Source organism: Leptonotus elevatus, chromosome 10 (genome assembly GCF_054856555.1).
Source record: "Leptonotus elevatus isolate MCC_2025b chromosome 10, RoL_Lele_1.0, whole genome shotgun sequence".
Classification (NCBI taxonomy): Eukaryota; Metazoa; Chordata; class Actinopteri; order Syngnathiformes; family Syngnathidae; genus Leptonotus; species Leptonotus elevatus.
The window spans coordinates 17,398,180-17,423,796 of NC_141248.1; the positions used below are offsets into that span (position 1 = coordinate 17,398,180).

Sequence of the window (25,617 nt, forward strand, 5' to 3'; positions counted from 1 at the left end):
AGTTTTGAGCTCATGGTTGACAGCAGATGTAGCTATTACTTTGTTTTATTTAACTAATTACTGACAACTCTGCAAATCCAACCTTATATTTTGATTGTTGTAATAATGAATAAACATATTTATTACTTAGTCCTTAACTTGAAATTGTGTTTATTTCCCCCCCATCCCAGAGGGTAGTACCTTGCACAGACCTCAGCCCTTGCCCCCGTCCTCAATGCACCAGGGGGGCCTGAGCGACAGCAGCTCGGCGTACGGCCTGTCGTCCAACCGCCACAGCTTCTCCAGCTACTCCGACTCCTTCATGAGCCCTTCGGCGTCCGGCAACCACATGAACGCAGTCGGCAACGGGCTCTCCCCGCAGGTCAGTCCAACTCCATTGTCTTCCCCTCCCGCTCTCCTCACTTGTAAGAATGATTATGTCATTGTATTTGAGTGCAATTAAAATGTTCGGCGGCATAACTACCAATGTGGGCTTTTATGCGCGCCTTCCAAAGCGCCTGGATTTATTTCAGCGACTCCAAATTGCTACATTGGTAAAACAATTGGATTAACATCAACAAATTAAAATTCATCTTGATAGTAGACGGCAAGTGCTCGAGCCGCTCCAAACAGCCACTTTCCTGGGACGTCTAAATCCTGCGCGTCGCAGCCAGAACACACGGAGATGAAATAATTAGCTCAGGCTTAAAAATGTAGACCCATAATCTTCTTGGTGTAATTGTCTGCAGCCGCAAGACTCCAATTTCTTTTTTTCCAACCCCCTTATTTCTTTTCTGTTTTATTTTCAAGCACTTGGAGAGAAGTCGCTCACTATTTTTACTGTTTAAATCCATTCCGGGCCCTCTTCTTTCCTGCATAAAAAAAAATCCCGGGCGTTCACCTCTTCGGGCGCCGTGGTTTAGGTTGGGGCTTTAATCGTCACAGAGTGGCAGAGAAATGATTTGTAAATGATGCAAATCGTGTGTACGGAGTGAATTATACACAATTACCCATCAAGACTGGCCAGCCTTGCCCACCCTCACCGACAAGATGCGGTTAACAAGCAGAAAATAAGATTGAAATGGTGCGTAAAGAGTTGAAAATGAATTTCAATGCCGCATTTGTCCACAATTACCCCCGTGGTTCACGTGTGTTTTATTTGAGCCCCCCACCCCTCCTTTTAAAATATTTCTCAAAGCAGATTCTTGGTATTACTGTTTTTTTTTTTTTTAAGAAGAAAGAATTAAGGATTTTGTGACAAAAAAGAGATTTTCTCTCCTGCTGGAGCGACGGAGGAGGATAACACGGCGGCTCACAGCGTGTTTGATTGTTAATCGTGGCGCAGGGGGCTTTAGCTGCTAATGCTCCCAGTGCAAAACCTGCACACCGGCAACACCAAAGTTGCTTGAAATAATAATAATAATATATATATATATATATATATATATATATATATATATATAATTATTAATATATATATATATATATATTCTGTTAAGATGAGTTAGGATATTAAACATGTCTGGTGTTGTTATATATTTTTTCTTTTTTTCTTTACTTAGCTAGTTCAAATAAATAAACAAAAATTAAGTACAATATAAAAAAAATATTCCTCTCCTACAGTCAAAACACCTTTATTTTTTTGTTTTTCATATAAGCTGATTCATTTATTTGTTTTTAGAAACCAGATACCGACTTGGTTGGTTGGTTGGTTGGTTGGTTGGTTGGTTGGTTAGATAGCTAGCTAGATAGCTAGCTGCTAGATAGCTACCCAGCTAGATAGCTAGCTAGTCAACTAGCTAGTCAGCTAGATAGATGGATAGATAGATAGATAGATAGAGTGCGGCTTTGTTAAATGTCCTGACAACTTTGAAGATGAATGTGTATCGCACTGATAGTTGACAATAAGTGTAGTGTAGCCATTACTTTAATTTAATAACCCATGTTCCAACAACCTTTATAAAATGACTGTAAAGTTTTGCATTTATGTTTGACGATAGGCGTAGACATCACTATAAGTAATCACAACTTTTTGAAAATGAAAATAAAGTTTTTAGTTGATGACTGCCAATAGACATAGCGATTACTTTGTTTTAATAACCCAAGTACTGACAACTTTAGAAGTAAACAATGTTGTCGTTTTTTTTTTTTAGAGCTGATGATTGACAACAGATGTAGCTTTGTTTTAATAAACCAATTACCGCCTCATGCATTTGCAGGATGTGCGAGTAAATTGATCCAAATTAAGCTAGACCTTGGCATAACTCTGCGCTCTACCAAGCGTCATCCTCGTTTCGTTTCTGTGTTGAAATGTGGATTTTGGGGGATGTATTTTGTTGGATGTTTTGATGCGTCATGCCACGCTTGTGTGCAAGGCCGCGCGGCATTCCCATCAGTCTCTCAGCATGGGAACGAGACGTTCCCACTGGCAGCGGAATCAAAGTTCAGGCCGGCGGTTGCGGCGTCCTGCCGAGCGTGCAAACAAACACGCTAACACGCTACCAGTTAGTGCAGCTGGCTTGCAATTAATCATATTCTCAAATTGAGTTCATTCGTCGTGATTTACAGCTCTTGATGGGGAAAACGCATGAAGAGCAATTCATTAGAATGAAAATGAGCTTTTAGCATTGTTGCATCTGTTCGAAGGAGATACGCTTGTGTGTTGCGATGCACGAGCTACGTGGCCCTTCACTGCAAATAAAATAAAATGAAAAAATCTCTGCTTCCTCGCAAATGGACTGCGGTGGCGCACTGCCAAGTCTGTAATGGAATCCTGCAGCGTTAGCAAGGCCCGACAGGAGCCCCGCGTCCATCCCAATCCCGTAACCTATCCCGACAGCACACTTTTTTTTCTCCTCATTATGGCCGACGGAAAAGCCATCCCCAAAAAAGTGGAAGTGCTGGCCATTTTTATCGTGGCTGTGGCACAACACACACACACATTTTTGTCTTTCTCAATATTTCTCCAGTTATTGACAATGAGCATTGTTTCAAAAGAAGTTGTGTCGTTGGATTCATAGGCTGCTTTTTGTGAAGTGGCCTTCCTGGAAGTCAAATTCCTGTTTTTTGACTGACAGGGACACCAGCTGGGAGATGGTAGCAAACAACTGATGCAATTCAGCAGAAGAAAATTATGAGATTTTCACGTGTATTAAAAAAAAAAAAAACACACACACACACACACACACACATACATTTGCCGTTGAGTCCACTAGCTTAATGCTAACACATAATGGGAAATGCCATAGACGACTACAACTACTACTGTTGAATACAAACCATTTGAAACTCAAAGGCATATATTTGTTATCCTCTGCGAAATATTAGTGCCGTATACTACACTTATAGTAGTTGTGAAACTTTTGTCAATTGTGTTTGTATGACTATTGTACTGCCACCCGGTGGCCAAGTCACACACACCTGGAAACACAATTAATTATTTGTAATATTTTACAATGTGTTTAATTATTTATTACTATATGGTTTTATAAAGTACAGTGTGGTATTTTCCTAATTTCATTTTCTATATATTTCCATTCATTTCAACGGAATAGATGATTTGAAATACATTTTTGTGTTTTCATCAAAGGCACCCCTAACCACAATGTGGCCTACGTCGATAAAACCTACCCTGCTATCCTTACTAGTTCAATAACCTCCACCGCCATTTGACCGTCATTTCATTGCAGTCTTGATGAAGGAAGTTGACAAAGTTTGACGACAAGGACCCCCCCCCCCCCCCTAGTTTTATGAAAGTGTTTTGGAATGACAGGGATGTATGTGTGTGTATGTAGAGGGCCTTTGGGCTGTGTGAGTGGGCAGGGCCTTCACACACACACACACACACACACACACACACACACACACACACACACACACACACACACACACACACACACACACACACACACACGCCCGCGCGTGCACACACATACACGGGATCAGAGGCAGTGTGCGGCTCTCACCCCTGCCTCCCTTTGATCCGTGTCCCGGGGCCTGCCCGCCTGCCCGCCTGCACCGCACCAACGCACGCTGACACCGTGCTCACCAGCGACTCCCCACAACTGTCTGAGCGAGATAAGCCAGGGGAGACTCCAAACTGAGCTGCTTCTCCTCCATTACCCTACGAAGGCGCTTCTTAAAAAAAAAAAAAAAAAAAAAAAAAGATGGGATGAATTATTTTTAAGAGCTCTTGTCGCTGCCAAAAAATGGAGAGAGGAACGAAGAAGAGGGGGTGAAGTATATGGAACAATCTGGCTTCATTCTGCCTGACTTCTAACAAGACACCCTGCACCTGAATACCAATGAGAGACGGGGTGGTGGTGGGGGGGGGGTTGGTGTAGTCCCCCACACTATTAAAACTTGGGCATTAAGCCTCTCACCGGGCACTGTGTCAGCTGGCAGCCGCCGCTGACAACAAATCAAAGGGGATGAGCACATTGCCCGCCTGCATTCACTGCGCCACCGCTCGCTCAGCAAGAAGGGGGTGCGTGAACCGTGGGGAGGGGGCTACATAGTGGTTAATTAGAAGTCCCATTAAAACAAATGCTGTTTCAATTTGGCAACGATTAAAAAAAAAAAAAAGAACACATAAGAGGCTTGCTGTTTAAAAAAATAAAAAATAAAAAAGACACCCGCTGTTGGCAGCTGCCAAGAAAATCCTGCGACTGTAAATCATATCCAGTGGCGATACTGTTTGTGCACAGATTATTGCTGCTGCCTGTTGTGTTTGCAATACTTCTAAACTCTGAGGAAACCTGCGCCGACTGTGACATCACTAATGTGCACTACACAAGCAGTGTGCGTGCATTTGCAGATGTAACAGCGTGTGTAGTACATCTGTGTCGATCAAAAGCAGCGCGTTTAACGAGAATGGTGCCAAGTAGAGTGTAGACCTCCGCCAAGGCCTCAACATTGCTCATTTGGATCAACACCAAATGGTATTAACAAAAATTGGGGGAAATAAATGAAATTGTAAGAAAAGTTGATTCAAACTTCAAATCTTTGATATGCACCTTTTATCTATGCAGATCCTCACCAAAATCCGTCACGCTTCCACGTCGTGTTGTGCAAAGTATCTTATTTTTGTATAATCCACACAAAAACAAATATACTGAATTTTTTTTCAAAAAAAATGACAGAAACTAGAATACTGACTAGCACATCTGAAAACTCCGCCAAAGCAAAAATATTGCTAATTTGAAGCAAAAACAAATTGCGTTTGCGTCCATATTGTTATGGGCAATACTGGTCTTATTTCAAGGTGTCGTGTGCTTGCGACGGTGGCCGATACCATTTATTTATTTATTTGTTCATTTGTGTGATCTATACGAAATTTGTATTTTATGAAAAAAATGGAAAGAAGCTTATAGAAAATTGGCATTGATTTCAGGCAATTTTAAGAAAAACAATGCTATATTGGTCTCGGTAGATGGAATTGGTGACTACTCAAAAGTTGAGTATGCGTACTGGTATCGGTCTGACAAAAAAAGTGGTATGGAACATCCATAGTTTTTAGCATTCAGAAATTGGTCAAAATGAATAACCAAATGATGTTAAAAACACAAAACCCCAGCATTTTTTACGTTAATATTCATACATTATTTAATACTTCTATATTTTAAATATTAACATTTAACACTAAACAAATGTGCTTGGTAGAGTATTATTGGATGTATTAATACAAATTTGATAATAAGAGATTTAGCTATCTGCACGTCTCCAGGGCGACCGAGTGAAGCCGTTTCTGCCAAATATTTCGCTATTGGCGTGATACATTCATGCTCTTATTTCTCACCTCGCAACTTTCCCTTCCTCTCCATTCGGCTGGATGTCATGCACGCTCAATATCGTCCCCCCCCCCCCCCCCCCACTTCACTGCTCATCCACCTCCACCTCCACCGCCACCTTCCTCCCGAGCTCCAAAACGTCTCTCCCCTGGAGAGGCAGCGCCCAGATGAAAGGCTAAGGCGGACAATAAAAATGCTATTTAAATGCAAGGGTGTTTGTGTGCAAGTGCGAGATATTTGCCGCTGAAAGTGAGCTGCCGCATCCCGATAAATAATAAATATAAGGGGGAATGTGATTTACATTTATCTCGCCGAGGCAGCCAATATGAATTTGGGTAAATCCTAGAAGATGGGGATTTAAGGAGCAAAATGACTGCGACTGATTCACATGCTGTGTGTCCCACGCATCCCCGATGCCGAGAAGGTGCGCGGGCCAGCGACGGCTGCCTTTATTACGGTGCAGGAACAAACTTGGATGCTATCTTAAATAGACACCGCGATACTGCGCTCTTGCCTGGCTCATGCATATTCCTGAAGGTGACTTTTGCCAGCATCTTTTTTACACGAACAAGACCCTTATTAGGTTTTTTTTTGTGGCGTTAGTTCAAATCTCATCCACCGAACAACTTTTAAACCGCCTTGGCGACTTCAACCCCAGAGAGAGGACAAGCCCCTATCAGAGTCCCCAGACTCTTCTCCCTCAAAGGCACGACTTCCCCATCCAGAGACACCGGGTGGTGGATGAGAATTTCTCCAAAGCCATCTGGAAGTCGTTCTCCTTGGCCCTACCGAATTCCTCCCATGTCCGAGTTTTTTGCCTCAGTGACCACCAATGTTGTAGTCCACTTGGCCTGCCGGTACCCATCAACTGCCTCCGGAATACCATGAACAAAAAAAGGCCCGATAGAAATCCTTCTTCAGCTTGATGGCCTCCTTCTTGCCAACACAACACGCACGACTACCTTATGTTAAGAGTTCCAATCGGCTGCCACAACAACGACGGGACATAACGTGGCCCCTTTGGACTCAATGTCCCCCATCTGCCTGGGATGTGGTCTAAGTTCTACCAGAGCTGGGAGTTGAATTTTCTTCTGATACGGTACTCCGCCAGACATTTCCAGCGAGCCCTCATAATATGTTTGCCAGATCGGACTATCATCTTACCCTATCATCGCAGCCATTGCACCAGGTGGTTATCGGATGATAGCTCCACCCCTTTCTTTATCCGAGTGTCCTAGACAAGGAACCGCAAGTCCAATGGCATTACCACAAAGTCGAGCATTGAACTGCGGGCTACGGCGTTCCAGTGTCCAGCAATACCTGCTCTTCTCTAGAGTGGAAGAGAGTCCAAAACCTCTGAAAAGGACTGGTACCAGATTCTTGTCGCAATCTCTTGACCTTACACTCCAGCTGAGGCTCTTTCCCTTCTAGAGTTTTGACATTCCACGTCTCTAGAGCTTGCCGGGAATTGTCCCGGTGCCCACACCTGCTCTGCGTCTCCCACTGGAGGCAACTCCAGAGAGGAAGAGAGTCCAAAACCTCTCAAGAGGACTTGTACCAGAGTCTAGTTGGAATCTCTTGACCTGTTATTTACATACACACTGCACTCACTTAATGACTGTATGAAAGTGACTTCATGAAAGTCTTTTTGCACTGAGAGCCAATAACTTCCACTTGTCTTCAGCTGGTTGGTGGGCAGGTGAAGCGCTGGCGGTGACCCCTTTCCCTTCCTCTGGGGGGTTCAAAGGTGAGCAAGAGGATATTCTGGGATGTCCACAGGCTTGCTTTTGCCGCAAACCTGCCATCCAGCTTGCGGATGTTGTGTGAGTGTGCGTGTGCGTGCGCGCGCGGCATGTGCTTCCTGTTAGTTCCAGATGCCACTCTGACAGGTGCATTGATGTGATTGATACCCCCACTTTGACTTTTTACCCCCCTCCTCTCTCACCTACACTTTCATGGCGGCGACCCCCCCTTGCGCCGAAGTTTATTCACAACGCTCGCGTGGGGCCGGCCAATAAAAAACGAGCCCACTGGGCTCCGGAGCTCAGCTGGGTTTTGTGGCTGTGCGCTCGCTCGCCACTCAGTCTCCAGCTGAGAGCTATTTCACTATTTATTTACATGTAATTATGGCTATGAGGTGCAGATATTAACACTGTCAAGAACAATTTGACCTGACATTTTTCACCAAGCCTGGCCCCTGCTGGTTTTAGCAAACAAACCATCCCCGCCCCTCCTCCTCCTTCTCCCCATCCTCCTCGTCTTCCTCCAACCTTTTCTCCATCCGCCTCACTTTCACACACACACGCCAAAACCACTCTCCTGGAATCAGAAAATCTGCCGTTTAATTTGGAAGTCTGTGCGCATGTGTGTGTGCGTGTGTGTGTGTGTGCGCGCTTTTGAAAGGGGGCCTCTCTTGTTCCCAGTGGCTGAATCCATCCCATAGTTACTCAAGCATATCACTAGCAAAGAATAGACGACTGCTCCCCTCACATTCTCCAATTGCAGTCCAATAGACGACGTATTAACCTCTGGTTAGTGCGGGGCGGAGATTTTTATAGCTCGTACTGCGGGGAGTGTTTAAGAGGTTAGTGGACAGCTGTGCTCGCTCACGTGTTATGGCATTACTAGAACCGTTGATGAAAATGTGGGCATAGGGGGACAGTTGGTTTTAATGTTCTGGGGTCAGAGAGATACGTGCATTAGCGTGTAATAATATGTAGGGTAAGATTTTTTTTCTTGAGAATCTCAGACATGCATGCATCATTCAAATATGTACGCATAAAGGAATGTGAACAAAAGCAGCAAGAATAGTCAGCAGCATTGTGTACGCGATTTGCCAAAGGCACACATACAGTAATCTACACAGTCAACAAGTCTGCATTTAATCAGTTTAGATTAAATAAATAATAGCAGCTCTACACGTAGTGTAGAATTTAAATAGCGGCAAGAATAGTCGTGCAGCGTTTATGTAGCTAAAAACACACTAGCGTGAACATACGTGAATAAAAATAAGTTCAATACTGCATGAAAATATACTGTAGCATATTACGAAAAAATTATATGGTGGTGATAAAACATGAATGATAATACAGAAACAGAATATCATATTATGCTATGGACTCTATAAAGAGACGTGAATGTGAACAGCAGCAAGAATAGTCAGCAGTATTGCATGTAGCTAAAATATTACCATGGGGTGAAAACTATACATAAATAATATAGAAAATCTGTACATATAGAAGTGAATATGACCAGTAGCAAAAATAGTCAGCAGCGTTGCAGCTTAAAAAAAACAACAACAACAAAAACTATATGGTAGTCTTAACAATATATAGATATGTGAATGTGAGTGTGTAAGAAAGGTCAACAGAATAAACCAATTGGACTCCAAGGTAGCTCATTAAAATATGGAAGTAAAAAGACGATTATTAGTTTTACTATTTGCCTGTTTTTTGAGGGGGGGTTGAGTGGAAGGGCTGAAAGGCGTTGTGAAGAGTGACAGCTTGTTCCAGCGGCTGCTAATCATCCTCATCTGCGCCTCTGTGTCAATGCCCACTTTCTGTCAGTGCCAATCAGCCACTTAATTGAACACAATTAGCACCCCACCCCAACACCGCATTCTTCAAAGACCCCCCCCCCCCCCTCTTCATGCCACTACCTCTCATTCCTGGTGGAAGACACTTTTCACTTGTTATTAATGTGCCGCGGCCAATTAAGGCGATGGCATGCGGGCCAAAGCCCATCATCTGCTGCCTGCCACCGTCGCTGCCCCCCCCCCCCCCCCCCGCGCACCGCGCCACCTCCACCGTGACCAAAACGCTTTAATTCAATTTATGCAATCGCTGTTATTTTTAAATAGTCATTTTGTCTGCTCAGATGAGGGGCCTGACTGCCCGCTGGGCTGGCCCCCTCATCTCATGTGAAGGGGAGGGGGAAGGGGGACGTTTGGGGGAGTTGACTCCTCGATAGTTGGAGTTATTAGATAAGGTCGATTGGGTATCGTATTTAAAGGTAGTGAGTCTGACAACTCCGCACACCGTGCCTTTACCTCATTGTCACCATTTAAGCATTAGTTTGTGACATCACGGAAAGGAACCATGTATGATAACTTCAATGCAACTCAATGTGCTTCACATAAACAAAGAGCACAAGCGCGACGCTCATGACATTCAAAGGCAAAGCAGAGAAAACAAAAAGTATCTTAACAAAATTGCTAAAAGAGCGTACATCGACATACATACATTTAAACACATAATAGCGGAAGACTTTTCAAACATTTAAAAGTAAAGGCAAGAAATAAAAATAGGTTTTTAAAATTAGCGCAATTAATTAAAAAGCATAGTGTGAAATTGATTTAAAACAGTTTGAAAGATCAAAGGTATGGATGAGGTTGGGGAAGAAAACTTTTTAACGTGGATTTAGATTTAGAAGCATTTACAATCGGGGCTGATGTGCTTGCAGCACAACAGCTAATTGCCGCTTCACCGTGTTTACGTTGAACTCTCGGCTCCACTGATTGACCCCACTACATTAACTGTCCTTTTTGACAAAATGGATGCCCATATATCAATTATTAAGTACATGAATTTCACTTTAAAAACAAAGTATTTCAACAATATTAAATATATATATATATATATATATATATATATATATATATATATATATATATATATATATATATAAATAAATATATTTTATAGAATTAGGAACAACAAGGAACCATGTGATTTAATAAACAGCTAAACAGTGAAGAAAGTCACAATAACACTGTGAAAATAGTTATGATTAAAATAAAAAGACAAGTGTAGTTACATTTAAAATGTCAAAAATTTAGTAAAATAAAAAATAATGAAAATATGTAATATGTTATTATTATGATAATTGTTATTATTGTTATTATTATGTTTTTGATGTTATTGAATACGCCTATTACACAAATTTACGTCCGTTATTGGACTCTAGAAAACTTTTTTTTCCACGGGCAAAAATGCTACATCGACGCTTCCCAACTAGAAAAACTGATAGAAAAGTCGGACATTTTGAGTGCGAAAGGCCAATGTATCCCGTAATGTCACTTTTCCCGATTGTTTGAACGCATTTAGGAATAGTTAGCTGCCCCTTGTCAAAGTCAGACACTTCCAGGATGAGCCACGGCTGTAATCGCGCCCCGAGGACGGCCCCTTCCCAATATTGATCTGCAACTCAAGCGTCACCCGCGCCGATCTCCACTAATCGCTCTCGATCTGCTCAGATGCTACATTCTGCGGCGTTCAGATAAGTCGCGCGCGTTTTGCCAGCGCTCATTTTTATTCCCCCACCTCCCGTCTGGGCCCCTTTGACCTCTGCCTAACTTAAAGGTACGTCTCGGGGGCATTTCATTTGGGCAGAGCGCCGCAGCTATCGGTGACAGAGGAACTAATCCAGTCTTGCGCAGATTAAGAGTATTTGTGGAGCTGCGGCTGTGCTGGATGGAACAGAGGGGCTCTCGCTATCAGCTCTCCAGGCAGGCGAGCCCTCAGGCCAGCGCAGTCCTACAGGAGTCTTTGTACTCCCCCCCCCCAAAAAAAGCCTCCACTTCCCTCGCACTCAATATCGCTTTCTATTCGCGTCTCAAGCACCCCTGCCCTTCTTCAATAGGCTGTCACATTTCCACTTTTTTTTTTTTTAACACACATTGCTGCAGGTGCGCAAAAAATGCTGCAGATTTGACTGCACAATTGTGTTTTGACAGTGTAAAAACACATTTTTCTTTTCAATGTCATTTTCTATTCCTATCTCGAGCACCCCTGCCACCTTTGCATTTCTACTTTCAGTATTAATGCTCGTTTTTCTTTCCAGTGTCATTTTCTAGTCGCATCTCGAGCACTCCTGCTGCCTTCACATTTCTCCTCTCCCATTTTCTGCATAACGCTGGGTTATCAAAAAATCTGCAGATTTCACTACGGAGTTGTTTTTTAACTATTAATGCCCGTTTTAGCTTTCCAAATCAATTTCTATTCATATCTGCGCTTCTTTTTGAGGCCTTCGCACTTCCACCTTCTCTTGTTTTTGCGTTTCATTTAAATATCAGTTTCTCTTCACGTCTCGAGCACCTCTGCCCTCCCTCTATTGCCATTCTTTCACTTTTATTTTTTTACACACATTGCCGCAGGTGTAAAAACGGGAGGATAAGTCACAGATTTCACCCCAGAATTTAATTATAAACAGTATTATTGCAAGTCATTCATTTCAGTATCATTTTCTATTCGCATCTCGAGCATCCCTGCCCTCCTTCCATAGGCCTTCACATTTTCTCTTTCCTATTATTATTATTATTTTACGCACACTAGTGCAGGTGTTCGGATGGGATGATAAGTTAAGGATTTCGCCCTGGAATTCTTTTCTTCATTAGTATTAATTGAAGATTTCAGTTCACCAATATCACTTTCTCTTCGCGTCTCGAGCATCCATGCCCTCCTTCTGTGGGCTTTTGCATCTCCACTCTCCTTCCTTTTAAAACTCACTCGGGAACGGGAGGAAAGGCAACAGATTTCACTCTAGAATTCTATTTTTCACCATTTTAATGCAAGTTTTTGCATTTTAATATCACGTTCTCTTCGCATCTCGAGCATCCATGCCCTCCTTCTATAGGCCTTTGCATTTCCTCCCTCCCTCCCTCCCTTCTTTTGCACTCTGCTGTAGGTGCTCAAAGGAGCTAAAGATTTCTCTCCATAAATCTGTTTTGCATTCCATTAATGCATGTCTTTCGTTTCACATTCTATTCGCATCTCGGGCACTGCTCCTTCCTACTATAGCCCTTCACTTCTCTGCTCTCCTTTTTATACACACACACACACACACACACACACACACACACACACACACACACACACACACACACACACACACACACACACACACACACACACACACACACACACACACACACCGCTGCAGGTGTTTGATTGGGAGGAAAAGCTGCAGATTTCACTCCAGAATTATATTTGCAATCGTGTTATTGCATGTCTTTCTTTTCAATATCACTTTCTATTCGCGTCTCTCGCACCCATGCCCTCCTTCCGCAGACCTTCACATAGCCACTCTCCCCTTTTCACACACACTGCTGTAGGTGTTCGAATGGGCGGATGGATACGCAGCAGATTTCACTCCAGAATTCTGAAGTTTTTCATTTCAATATCAATTTCTCTTCGCGTCTCGAGTACCCCGTTCCCTCTTTCTATTGACCTTTACATTGCCACTTTCCCGTCTTTTTGACACTCAATGTTGCAGATGTTCCAAGTGGAGAAAAGGCAGCATATTCCACTCCAGAATTGTATTTTAAAAAGTATTAATGCATGTCTTTCTTTTGAAAACCTTTTTTCCATTCACATCTCAAGCACTATAAGCTTTCTCATTTCCACTTTCCTTCCCCCCCCCCCCCTCTCACACACTGCTGCAGGTGTTAGAATAGGAGAAAGAAATACTGCAGATTTAACTTTAAATAGTATCATTGCATGTCTTTTATTTTGGTATTACGTTTTATTCGTGTTTCGAGCAGCCCTGTCCTCCTTCTACAGGCCCTCATATTTCCACTCTTGCATATTTTATTTTTTTTACACTCACTGCCGCAGGTGCTTGGAAAAAAATCGCCTGTAGATTTCACTCTAGAATAAATGTGCACGTTTCTTTTCAATATCACGTTCTCTTCCCGTCTCGAGCACCCTCACCCTCCTTCCGCACACCTTCACAACAGCCACCGCTGCAGGCGTGACAAAAACTGCACATTTGACTGCAGAAAGGGTATTAATGCATGTCTTTATTTTTGCGTCAATTTCCACGCGACAACAACAACAATACACAAAGAGAAACTCGTCAAACATCCACACAGATATAAAAAAAAAATAAAAAAAATGATGTGACTGTTTCAGACATGAGAAGGCAGCTATGAAAGGCGCTCTTTATGTGCCTCAAGTACGCCATTTATTTATCTGAAAGGATGCACATTGTATCAATTTACAATTCTCCGCAGGCTGCGGGGCTCACAACTTGAGAGAATTAATTACTTTTTTTGTTATTATTTTTAAAGTAATCTATCTGTAGGGAGGGGGGGGGGGGGGTTAGAGGGAACAGCCCGGAGCATTGTCCTTTAAACTAAAGTCCTGGCTCGCATTATCTCTCCAAGCAGCCCTCGCGCCCGCAACAACAACAAACGAGCAGCTGAGGAAGAGGACGGAGCTTGGCGGTGTGAAGAGTATGACAAAAAATAAAAAATAAATAAAATCAAATGTGGCACATGAACAAACATATCAAGAAGTTTATTTTGTAAAGGTTGAAATATTTGACATAAATGTCTGGCCAAAAATATTTTCATGACGTGATTTTGCAACTCAAGCAACACAATGCCTCAAACTTTCAATACTTGGTCACAATTTGCATTCAAAAAAGAAGAAGTTACTTTTAGGTTACGTTTGCAAATGTGTACTTTTTTTTTTTTGTAGTCCAGAAAAATGTCCTAGCAGTCACTATTAGACCTCGGTATTATTTTTGTACTAAAGTTAATAAAGTAAATATTTTGTCTAGAATTAATTTGATAACTTCATTATTTTTCATGTACAATTAATACCTTCACAAACAAATTTTGCCACTTGCTGTCAACTGAAGATGACCTCACCTGTGCCGAGGAAGTAGGTAACGACCAATCATGGCTCACCTGTTTTCTGGGTTTGGTCAGTAAACTGAGCCATGATTGGTCGTTACCGACTTCCTCAGCACAGGTGAGATCATCTTCAATCGATAGTAAGTGGAAAATTTAATTTTTAAAAGATACTAATTGTACATGAAAACTAATGAAGTTATCAAATTAATTATGGACAAAATATTAACTTTTTACTGCTCAAAATGGTCAAGTATCCCTTTAACTTACTTTAAAATCGCCAAGCCTGGCTACTGTAAAACTAAACGGAATAATGTAGGCTAGTGTGTAACCAGCTGCACCCACCCCGGGGTTCGAATCCACACCGTGAGCAATTCTTGTGTATAAGTGCAAAGCACTAACATTGAGCTAAAACTCTGGGCCATTGTTACAGCTCAGTACACTATTTGAAGAACTATTTTCCTCAGCATGACTCGCCTTACTCTGCATCCGATTGGCTCATCAGTCCTCATGCCTTAAGACAGCCAATCTAATCAGTGAAGTGATATATTTTTTTAAAGTGCTCTATAATTATTGTTGAGTTGAGCTGAGCTGATTTCTCTTCCACTTTTAGAAGGATATTTGCTCTCCACAAATATTTTGCTCTGATAAAATGAGGTTTTTCAAGTAAGTAAAAAAAGATGTAGTTCCGATTACTTTTTGGTGGAAATCCTACTAAATTCTTGTTAGAGCATAGTAACATTTAACTGTACCCCTTCTTAGTATTTTTAACCCAAATTAGCATAGGGTGCTGTAAAAAAAAAAAAAAACTGCTTATCTTTGCTTCTTCAGCAAAAATATAACGATTAAAGGCAAAAAAATTATTTTGGAGAAGTCCTGACAGCACCGTCTGACCCATCATGATTCACTAAAATAGAAAAAAAGAAGAAAAAAAAAGTGCGACGGCGGCCATTTCTTGAGATAAGGCATCCATTTTTCTTTTGAAGAACTTTTATGAGCGTGAATATTAATTGCAGCGATTGTCGGCCATTGCGCTTCATCGGAGAGGCGATGCAATCGAGCTTCAATTAAAAGCTAAAGTGGACTCTCCCTGCAGGACACTTTGTCAAAGCGTCTCATGATGGACGCTTCCTCCTTGCGAAACTCCCTTTTTACGCCCTCGTACGACCAACGCGTGGAAATGAAAGCAGAAATTTGTGAGAGCGCTTCCGAGTTGCAAAGGATGTGATGAATGTAGGAAGGCTCGATTCCTCCCGCGCTCGCACATGTCTGTGTGGCGACGGCCTCCGCCGGGGCCTAATTGGTTTAGCAGCCGAGGGGTCACAGGTCAGCGTAGCGTAGCCAAACTCAACATGAACCTGATGTTGAGAGGAAGGCCTGCTCTCTATAGGAGGGAAGCATGTGTGGGACAACAAGTCTGGGTTTTTTCCACCATCTTTTTTTTTTCTTTTCTTTTAAACCATCTTCTTTCATTTTCCTATACAAACACTGTTACACATTGTGTTGAGGATTTTTAGGTTATTAGTCCATTTTTTTATTTATTTTTCAATTTTTTGCTACATTTACCATTTGTTTATGTGTATATACGGTATGTGTATACATGTATCTACCGAATCTGCATATATATTAGACTTTTCTTTCAGACCGTTACAGTACTCAACTCTTGAGTAGTCACCAGTACTGATATCTGTAATGGTACCACTAGTACTTTTGAAACATAAAAGTTCCCCCCAACAATAATGATAGATCATTTTAACAAAATACCTATATATCTCAATATATATATATATTTTTTTTATTTTACTTGAAATTGCAGGAAATTAATGGCCATTTTCTATACACCTCATTTATAATTTCTAGTGCCTGATAGCAAAACAATCATAAATGGGCAGCCCAAATACCAATACCTTAAAATAAGGCCCTATAATGACACCTGGTGTCGGTACTCGCCAATCCCTAATATATATACATACAAATATACACAGTTTTATGTAAAGACAATTTTTTATTTTTTTTATTTAATATACTTTAAAACACTTTTTTTACCATTAAAATATTTTTAGTGTACATTTTTTACCTCATTTTATTTATTTATTTATATAAAAATTTTAATTTTAATATTTTGCTTAAATACGTTTTGTAAATTTCCAAGCTTTCCCCCTATATTTATTTTTATTTTTAGAGGATTATATTGAGTATTTTTGTGCATTTTTGATTATCTAGCATTTTTTTATTGTATTCAATATTTTTTAGTTTTTTTTTTTTTAAATGTTTTTTAAATATTTTATTTCTACTACTACTGCTTTAGTGTTTACTGTAACGTAATTTTTTTTTTCCTACTATAGTTTATCCAGTATTTTTTGTAAAGTAATAGTAAAATAGTAAAAATAAATAACAAATTCATGCCTCGTTCCTTGTGCCTTCCTTAACAAGGTGCTTGAGTGAAGCACAACTGCCGGTAATCTCTTCCATTTGAACACATTCCGAGCACTTCCTCTGGCGTCACATGCTATTACAATAATCTAGAATATTGAATTGAAAGCTTTATGCAGTGGGAATAATGCACGCTCGGTCATATTGCGGGGCCGAGCCCTAACCTGCAGTATCAGCGGGCCTCTCCGACTCCGCGCGGGGATCTGAGGGGATCATTTACCAGTTCCAAGTCTATTACTATTCATGAGACGGCGGGCTTGGGGGCGAGGGATTAGGGACTCCCTCGGTGCTTGTTGTGCCGTCGGCTCCGGCTCTGGCCTCGGGCCGCGGGATGGGGGCCGTCTGGCGGGTCTATTATCGCCCCGGGACCCCAATGTCCCTCGTCGGAACACTCAGTGACAGTGCCAGCTAATGGAAACAGTCGCTCATGTCTCTTGTTACTGGATTTTGACTGATTTTGCAAAACCCACAGAATATTGTGTTGTATTGCTATGAAAACATGAAACCAAAAGAAAGATGAAAGGAAAAAAGTATATTTCTATCTGTTTCTGTTTTGCAGCAATTAGCATTAGAATTTAAATTTAAAAAAAATTATTAATAAAAAGTTTCATCATTATTCACAAATCTATTTAGAATTCTGAGTAATTGAGGTTTTTTTTCCAACATGGCCCTGGTTCATTTCCTATGCTCTGCTGCCACCTGTTGGCCGTTTGTGTAATAACTACAATTTCTTCAACCGTTACTTGCAGTTGAGAGGCTGCATCAAAGCCTTCTGTATGCTCAAGCATCAAAACATAAAAACGTATAATTGCGTCTTTGGGACACTTCAAACATTTAAAATAGAACGTATTTATACGTTTTTGGGAGCAGTTGAGTTAAATTGCAGAAATGTACACAAATTCTTGTTAAGTGTTGCCTTTTGACGCAATGGTTGTTTTTTTCTCTCTCCAGGTGATGAGCATTTTGAGCAACGGGAGCGCGGTGCCTTCACAGCCGCAGCACGACTTCTCCATTTCGCCGCTGCACGGCAGCCTGGACGCCTCCAACACCATCTCGGCAAGCTGCAGCCAGCGTTCGGACTCCATCAAGGGCGTGGACAGCCTGGGCTCCTCGCAGTCATACTGCCCCCCCACCTACAGCGCCACCAGCTACAGCGTGGACCCCGTTGCCGCCGCCGCCGGCTACCAGTACAGCCAGTATGGCCAGAGTAAGTGACCTCGACCTATTCACGTTTGCTTCTGACATTCTGCCTTGTTGGCCCATGAAAGGACTACTCTTAAATGCGAAACAGGGACCTGAAATACTAAAAACAAATGCTAAGTATGATACTAAATGTTAAATACAAAAATTGCTAAAAAATCAATCAATGTAATACTAAAATAATAAAAAGACAGGCTAAACGTAATGCTAGTGCTAATGTTGTCTTTTGTGTGCATAATTTAATAGCACCAACCTGAGGGAAGGAGCTGGATGAGGTGGTGACCAGGATATGGAGGGTCTGAGAGAATTGTGTCTGCCCTTGTCTTGGCTCTTGCAATTTGTACAATAAATAATACATACCATATTAATATAACCACAAAAAAATACTAAACAAAAATTTAAAAAATATGATATATTAAACATAATACAAAATTAAAAATAATTGCTAACTAAGACAATTATTCTATGTTAGTAGGTGTGTGTATCTCTCCACAATAGATGATTCGATACGGTTTTCGATACAACGTGTGCAAAACGATTCATGGACTGTTTGATTTGAAAGAGGAACGATTCAATACATTCAACTCACTCAACTGCCTTTTGTTGTCATTTTACGTACATTTGAATGAACTTGTCACTACTGTAACTATGCCATTTCCTTCCAAGGTCTATTTTTCTGTCTTTGAGTGTTTAGAAAAGCGCTATATAAATCTGATCCATTATTACTATTATTATTATTATTAAATTTCGCAATATGGAAATTCCCGATTTAAGTACACCCTACAGCCACGTTTGATCACATTTTCGACTCTTAATTTTTAAGGTCATCAAGTACACTTCTAAAACAATACAAAGACATTTAAGCACATCTCGTGTAATATAAATAAAGCCTGGATAAAGTGCGAAGCGTAATCTTGTGGGGGTTTACCCCGTACTAAAATGTGCCCTATTCTTGGAAAATGCCTTTCAGAAATTCCAAATAATAATAAAACAAAAAAGAGCAGAGACCATCTTGACCTTTGCACCTTAGCCGGTGGAGGCCGAGACACGTGCTCTTGATAAAGACCCCCCAACACCCCCCACATCATGCCTGAGTCACATCCCTCTCCACTTGGATGGGAAAGAGCAAGAGGGCCACTTCAAAGAGCGGCACGCCCTCGGGGCCGCCATGTCCTCTTGCCCACCTCTTCCTCTCGCCTCCATCGCACACACACATGAGTACAGCCCGGGGGCAGGAAAGAGTTAGCTTTATTAGATTAGCATAATTGACTGATGCTGTCGTGGCCATTCAGCAAGGTAAAAAGCGAGCACGCCTCCCCCCGAGCACCATTTGTTTGCACTTCCTCTCGGAGCTCGCGCATTGCGTCACGGACGCATCACGTGGCGTCAGGCGGATGCGAGATGATGGCGGCTTAATTAAGACGCTGATTGAGCGCAGTGCACGGCTAATGAATGGAAGGGGAGCCGCCGTCGGATGATGAAAATGATCGGCCGTGTGGAGTGTGGAGGGCATGAAATCGCAGATGCCAAGTGTAATGAAGACTGGCACACACACTCGCACACTCATGGGGGTGGGGGGGGCTTGCTGAGTGACAGCACGGCCAGGCGGCACGTGCTCTGTGCCAGCGGCGTGCCAACATTCATTTTTTTAAGAGTATCTTTCACTTGTCTTCTGACACTTTATTTCACATTAATCAACGAGAGTGAATAGGGCTTCACGTATGTCACATGACTCACATGGCGAGCATACGTGTCGGAATACGGACAAAAAGTGCCAGAAAAAAAGTTGGAATATAACCACAATGAAGTTCTGCGATCAACATTTCCAAAATCTATATATATATATATATATATATATTTTTTTTTTTTCAACAGTAAAATAAAAAAAGTTGTTAAATTATGAGAAAACATTTGCAAGAAAGTCGTTACATATGTTTCAAATTTGGCCAAAATTTAGGTTGGGTTTGACAACATTTTGCGAAAACATTAATTTTGTCATAATTTTATGAAAATAAAATCATAATATAGAAGAAAAAAGGTGTCATATTATTATAAAAGACATGTACATTCACAAGAATTAAGTCATCGGGTTGCAAAACTGTAAAAAAATACAAATTAAAATTTTTAAAAATTTAAATAATAAAATAGACATTTTGCCAAATTTAGCATTTTACAAAATGTTGCAAAAACATTAATTTAGAGCAAATAAATTCAGAATTTACCACAAAAAATTTGCACAAAAAAAAAAGTTAAAACAATTTGTATTAGAATTAATTTACAACAATTAGTTTGAAATGTTAAAGTATTCAGCAGTCACAATATTGTGGAAATAAAATAGACATTTACAAGAAAAAAGTTATAACATTTTAAGTAAAACAAAAAAAAGATGTACATTTCCGATATTTATTTAGGTTTATGGTGAGGCTTACTAAAAAAGGAAAAAATGTATCAGATAAAATGTGTACAACATATTACAAAATTTTGCACACCAATTTTTTTTTTCATAATTTTACAAAAATGAGATCAAAATGTATAAGAAATAAGTTATACTATTTTGAGGAAAAACTTACATTATGTACATTTTGTATATTGATGAGAAATAAGTCATAATGTTACGAAGCAATAAAAAGTAGTACAACATTGTACAAAATTCTGCAAAAATTGTTATATTGTAATTTTGGGGGGGTTGTAAAACACAAAGAAAAAAAGGTGTACTATTAGGCGAAATGGAAATTAAGTCTCTCTACAAAATTGTAAAAATTTAAAATTAAAAATAAAATTTTACAGAATCCAGATGAAATGTTACAGCTTAAATATTGCAACAATCTTCAAGCGGGCCTTAAAGCTGAGATTGATTCCTTGAGGACAGTTTATGGTCCACTGTGGTCCAGTGAGTGCATTGAAAGTTTGTTGTGTTCGTGCATTGAAAGTTTGTTGTTGTGTTTGTGCATTGAAAGTTTGTTGTTGTGTTCGTGCATTGAAAGTTTGTTGTTGTGTTCGTGCATTGAAAGTTTGTTGTTGTGTTCGTGCATTGAAAGTTTGTTGTTGTGTTCGTGCATAGCCGCCGTGGACTACCTGGCGAAGAACGTGAGTTTGTCCACCCAGAGGAGGATGAAGCTGGGCGACCACTCGGCCGTGCTGGGACTGCTCCAGGTGGAGACGGGTCAGGCCTACTGAAGCCCCCCCTGAGGACGAACATGCCGCTGGGCTGACTGACTTTGATGTGGATAGTAGTTAACGATATCATTTCAACTACTTTCTCTGCTTTTTTTCATCTTGTTAATATGATTGTTGCTGTATGATTGTTGTTAATATGTTGTTATTTGATTCCACCATGATGAGGAGGAGGATAGCCCCCCCCCCCCCCCCTTCCCATCCCCCAAGATGCTCTAGTTCTCTCTGAGTTCCATTTTTATTTTTTTTTAGATGGGGGCAAATTGACCTTCCTGCCTTCATATCCATCCTGACATTCCAAAAGCACTTGGTTACTCTGTGGGAAGTCTGGCTGGAGGGAATCTGCAGGGAATTTTAAGCAGTGTTTTGGCGGCCAATAGCCCCCCATCATCCTTCTCAAACTCCCCCCAACCTCCATTCCATCCTTAGCCGTGGTCCATAGGGAAGAGATGGCTTTGTTTGGGGAAAAAACGATTGGGGACATTAATGTATTTTGTTTGGAAATTTGGAAGCCTGACCACATTAGGCTTAATCCCGTCCGCCATCGTTCGCAGCAGATTAAATCATGCAAATATAAAATTAGCAAGATTCACTTGGCCCCCACACACAACAAGCATTCCTTCCAAAACATTCCAACTAAAAAACATTCCAACACCTTTTACTGTGAACAAAGTATACAACATCATTTTATGATATCGACAATTACGAAACACTGATTAGTGTCAAATTTGAAAAAAAGACAAGACTTAAGTTGTAATTTTTACGTAAAAATACAACATGAAAAACAAATTGTAATTTGCGAGAATTTTATTGGAAAATCTTGCAAATACAGAACATTGCAATTTCATCCCTACAATTTTTTTCTTGTAAAATTCATAGTTAGTTCTACATGGATTGATCCATGATATATTTGTTTCATGGAATATTAAGACCCATAAAACATTTTATTTATAATTTTTTTTACTGAATGACAAAAATTTGGGATCATTAAGTAATAACTTCATAAAAATAAATTTAACAAATTGTAACATGAGAAAAAAAAACATTGAAATTACGAAAATAATTGTAATTTACGTAGACATTACGATTAAGTTAAATTTTGAATTTTCTTGTAATCCTCATATTTAATTGTTGTATGATTGGATTTTTTTCTTGTTACATTGCAACTTTATCCTCATTAAAAATGTTTTTTTACAAGAATAAAGTTGTCATGAGAAAGAAAATGAACCATACAAAAGTTTTAAAAAATTCAATTTATGAAAATAAGTTCTTGATTTGTGAGAGGTAGAATAAAGCTGTGATTTAAAAAAAAATTTTTTAAATAAGACAAAAACTGCAAGTATAATATAACGTGCTCATAGCCGTTTTTATGAATGAATGTTCATACATCCTGATGTCCACGTAATATGAAAGAAAAAGCCTCTATCTTACACAATCCGGGACCACCTGTATCCCCCTCATGTGTTATTTTTTTTCCTTTTGTTTGGGTCAAACTTTTCAAATGTGTACAGTCTCTTTGTTTCGAAAGACTATGTTTTATACTAAAACAAAACTTGACCTTTCACCTTGACGTCGGTTGACTTTCTGTTGGACTTTGTATTGAATTGCGTTTCAATCCCGTTTTGGGAAGGAGAATGTGTAAACAATTTGGAATGAATTCCCCTGGAGATGCGGTCCAAACCAAAGGACCAAAAACTGCTCCGTACGGACCCCGACAAGAGCACTCGGCGGATCTTTTTACCTGCTGGCCAGACAGGACTGGACCATGTCCATGTTTACGCGCCCTCTGCTCAACAAAAACAAAAAAAAACTAACTTGAGTGGCGTTGGATTCATACGCACTGAATCACCTGCTTCTCCTGTGAACTTGTGAATATTTCAAAAGAAAAAAGAAAAAGACAAGAAAAAAAGAATTAGAGTCGTCTTTAGTGTATCAAACTCATTTCTAACACTCAATAAACATTTGGATATTTAAAGCGTCTTATTCCTCCCCGATGAGCTGAATTAACCCGTTTAGTTGCTTCTGAGTTCCTGCTCTTTCTGTTTGGCATGTGTGTGTGTGCGTGTGTGTGTGTGTATATTATCATGGTATAATTTATTCTGCTCTATGAATATTAGACTAGTGGGAAAACTTGTATTGGTATTTACTACCTTCAGCCTGTGGGTGTGCTTACTGTAACACTGGCGTAACTGTTATCAAATAAAGATTCCAATTCAAATTAAATTGCAAATTCTTGCAAAATGTTGTTTTCTTCTGTCTGCTTCAAAAGAATGAAATGTTTTTTTTTTTTTTTAAATGCACTTAATCGTGCATTTGATATACTACAACCGATCACTGATCAGAAAATGAAGCAATATTTGAAGCGACATTTCCGGACTACGGCTAAATGTAGCCGGAAAAACATATTAGTACATATATTGGCCACAATGTGTTATTTTCCGTTATGGGGGATAACAGAGGATTATGTGCGATTTCATGACAACGGAAGTGACTCATCGAAATGAATGATGACAAGGAATTAAAGCGCCCTGCGCCGCATGCTGCGTTTTGGGAGCGTGTTCAAGAACATCGTCCCGCCATGGCTTGCAGCTGTAGGAAGTCAGTCGGCGCGTAACCACAAGAATGTCGTCTACAAATCTGTCTGCTATGCTGTCAATGCGACACATCTTACGTTGCATGTCCAACATCTGAGATCACTTAGTGTTTATTTCACACGCCGCCGCTGCTTGTCGCCCGCATCGCATATCATCCTTTAAGAGCTCTTAGCTGTACGTTATCTAATTATCATGATTAGAATCGTGTGTTGGTGCGTTGAAACGGCAAATCAGGTCGTGATTGCCGGGTTGGGAGATGTTTACATAGCGGGAAATAATTCAAAGAGTGTTACTGTTCATTTGCACTTTAAATGGGAACGAGCAAAGGCAATCATAAGAATGAACAACACTTTATGTGAGATGAGGAATCTAATCGAAGAAATACGTATCGAAATAAACCTCCGTTAATCATCAGCTGAAGAGAATATTGCTCTATTCAGTTACATTTCCTTAGAGCAGGGGTCGCCAAGTGTTTTGAAAGTGAGAGCGGCTTCTTTGCGAAGGGCTCCACACTTTCAAAACAACACGTTTGCTCTAAATACTATTCATGATGTTATTAGTAACAATTAATTTATATTTATATGTCTATGTGGCAAACTGATCAATATCAATTGCAACACATAAGACGAGTCAAAAGTAAGAGAACAATGGACACAACAGATCAATCAATCAATCAATCAATCAATCAATCAATCAATCAATCAATCAATCTTTGCAAGTGTTCATATTTTGGTCACTTCCATAACATTCAATAACACTCTGTCGGGCAACCGTCTGGGCCCGCACACTTCCCATGTGGTCCTCCACATCTAAATCTAAATGTGTAACAATAATACCAGAATGAAAAATAATAATAATATTTTATTTAAAGCTCATTTGTACGTCTATACTTATTTTGACGGGGTGGGGGTTATTCAGTTTTTGTTTCTCACGATATTATTTCTCTCTCTTATGGCGTCCAATACAATGACATATTAGCCTGATTGCCAGTTGTGTCAATTCGGTGATGACAGACAGCCAATGGTTAGTTTCCTTCCTTTGATTGTAATATTTTACACTTGGCCACCAAATGTCACTGTGGGAAGATGTTACAACGTTCCAAAAGATCGATTAGTTTTGGGAATCAATCGTTTCAATGTTTTCATTCCAGCCAAAGGTCGGCATGCGAACGGTACGGCTGCATGGTTTAAGAACCACTTATTTAGACATTTTCAGGTATGAACTTATGGCCACACCTATGAGTCATGGTTTCACCCTGGCCACCCCAATAGAAACATTCTGGCTCCACCCCTACAGGGGGACTCTAGTCTAACAAAGAGGAAGGGACTTAGCATCTCATAAATCTCCTGTACTATTCAAACATCTCTGTCACTCCAGACTTCCTTATACAGTACCACAGTTCCTCTCTCGATACCCTGTCATAGGCTTCCTCTAGATCGACTGTACTTTAAATTGTCCATAGGTGTGAATGTAAGCGTGAATTCCTGTTTGAGGCCTACAATTGACTGGCGACCAGTCCGGAGTGTAACTCACCCGTGACCCGAATGAGGACAAGCGTTACAGAAACGAACTGCTTGTGGGATGTCAGCCTTGAGTATGTGCCGTGCATTGTTTGTCGCCCCGCGTCAGCCTCATCTCTTCCCCTCAAAGTTAGCCTGAGCAGATTAGCCCCAGCGTCCCCAGGGTTTTTGTCCCCCCAACCCCCGCCCTCCACCTCCCCCCCTCCGCCCCCGCGCCTGTCACTCCAAGTGGACGAGGTGGCGGCTCAGGCATCACCGCGCCGGAGAGCTTTGGCCCGCCGCCCGCTTTGATC

At 40.7% G+C, this 25,617-nt stretch overlaps 1 protein-coding gene across 4 annotated transcripts in view; it reads left to right on the forward strand.

Annotated features, from left to right (window-relative positions):
- pax7a (paired box 7a) overlaps nt 1–23,400 on the forward strand; it is a 64,972-nt gene extending 41,572 nt beyond the window's left edge. For all 4 annotated transcript variants that reach the window (XM_086086522.1, XM_086086524.1, XM_086086523.1 and 1 more), the window contains 3 exons: nt 171–361; nt 17,788–18,043; nt 21,098–23,400. In XM_086086522.1, coding sequence (XP_085942648.1) covers nt 171–361; nt 17,788–18,043; nt 21,098–21,213 — 563 coding nt within the window. In that variant the 3' untranslated portion in view covers nt 21,214–23,400. The remainder of the gene's footprint in view (nt 1–170; nt 362–17,787; nt 18,044–21,097) is intronic.
- The last annotated feature ends 2,217 nt before the right edge of the window (nt 23,401–25,617 follow it).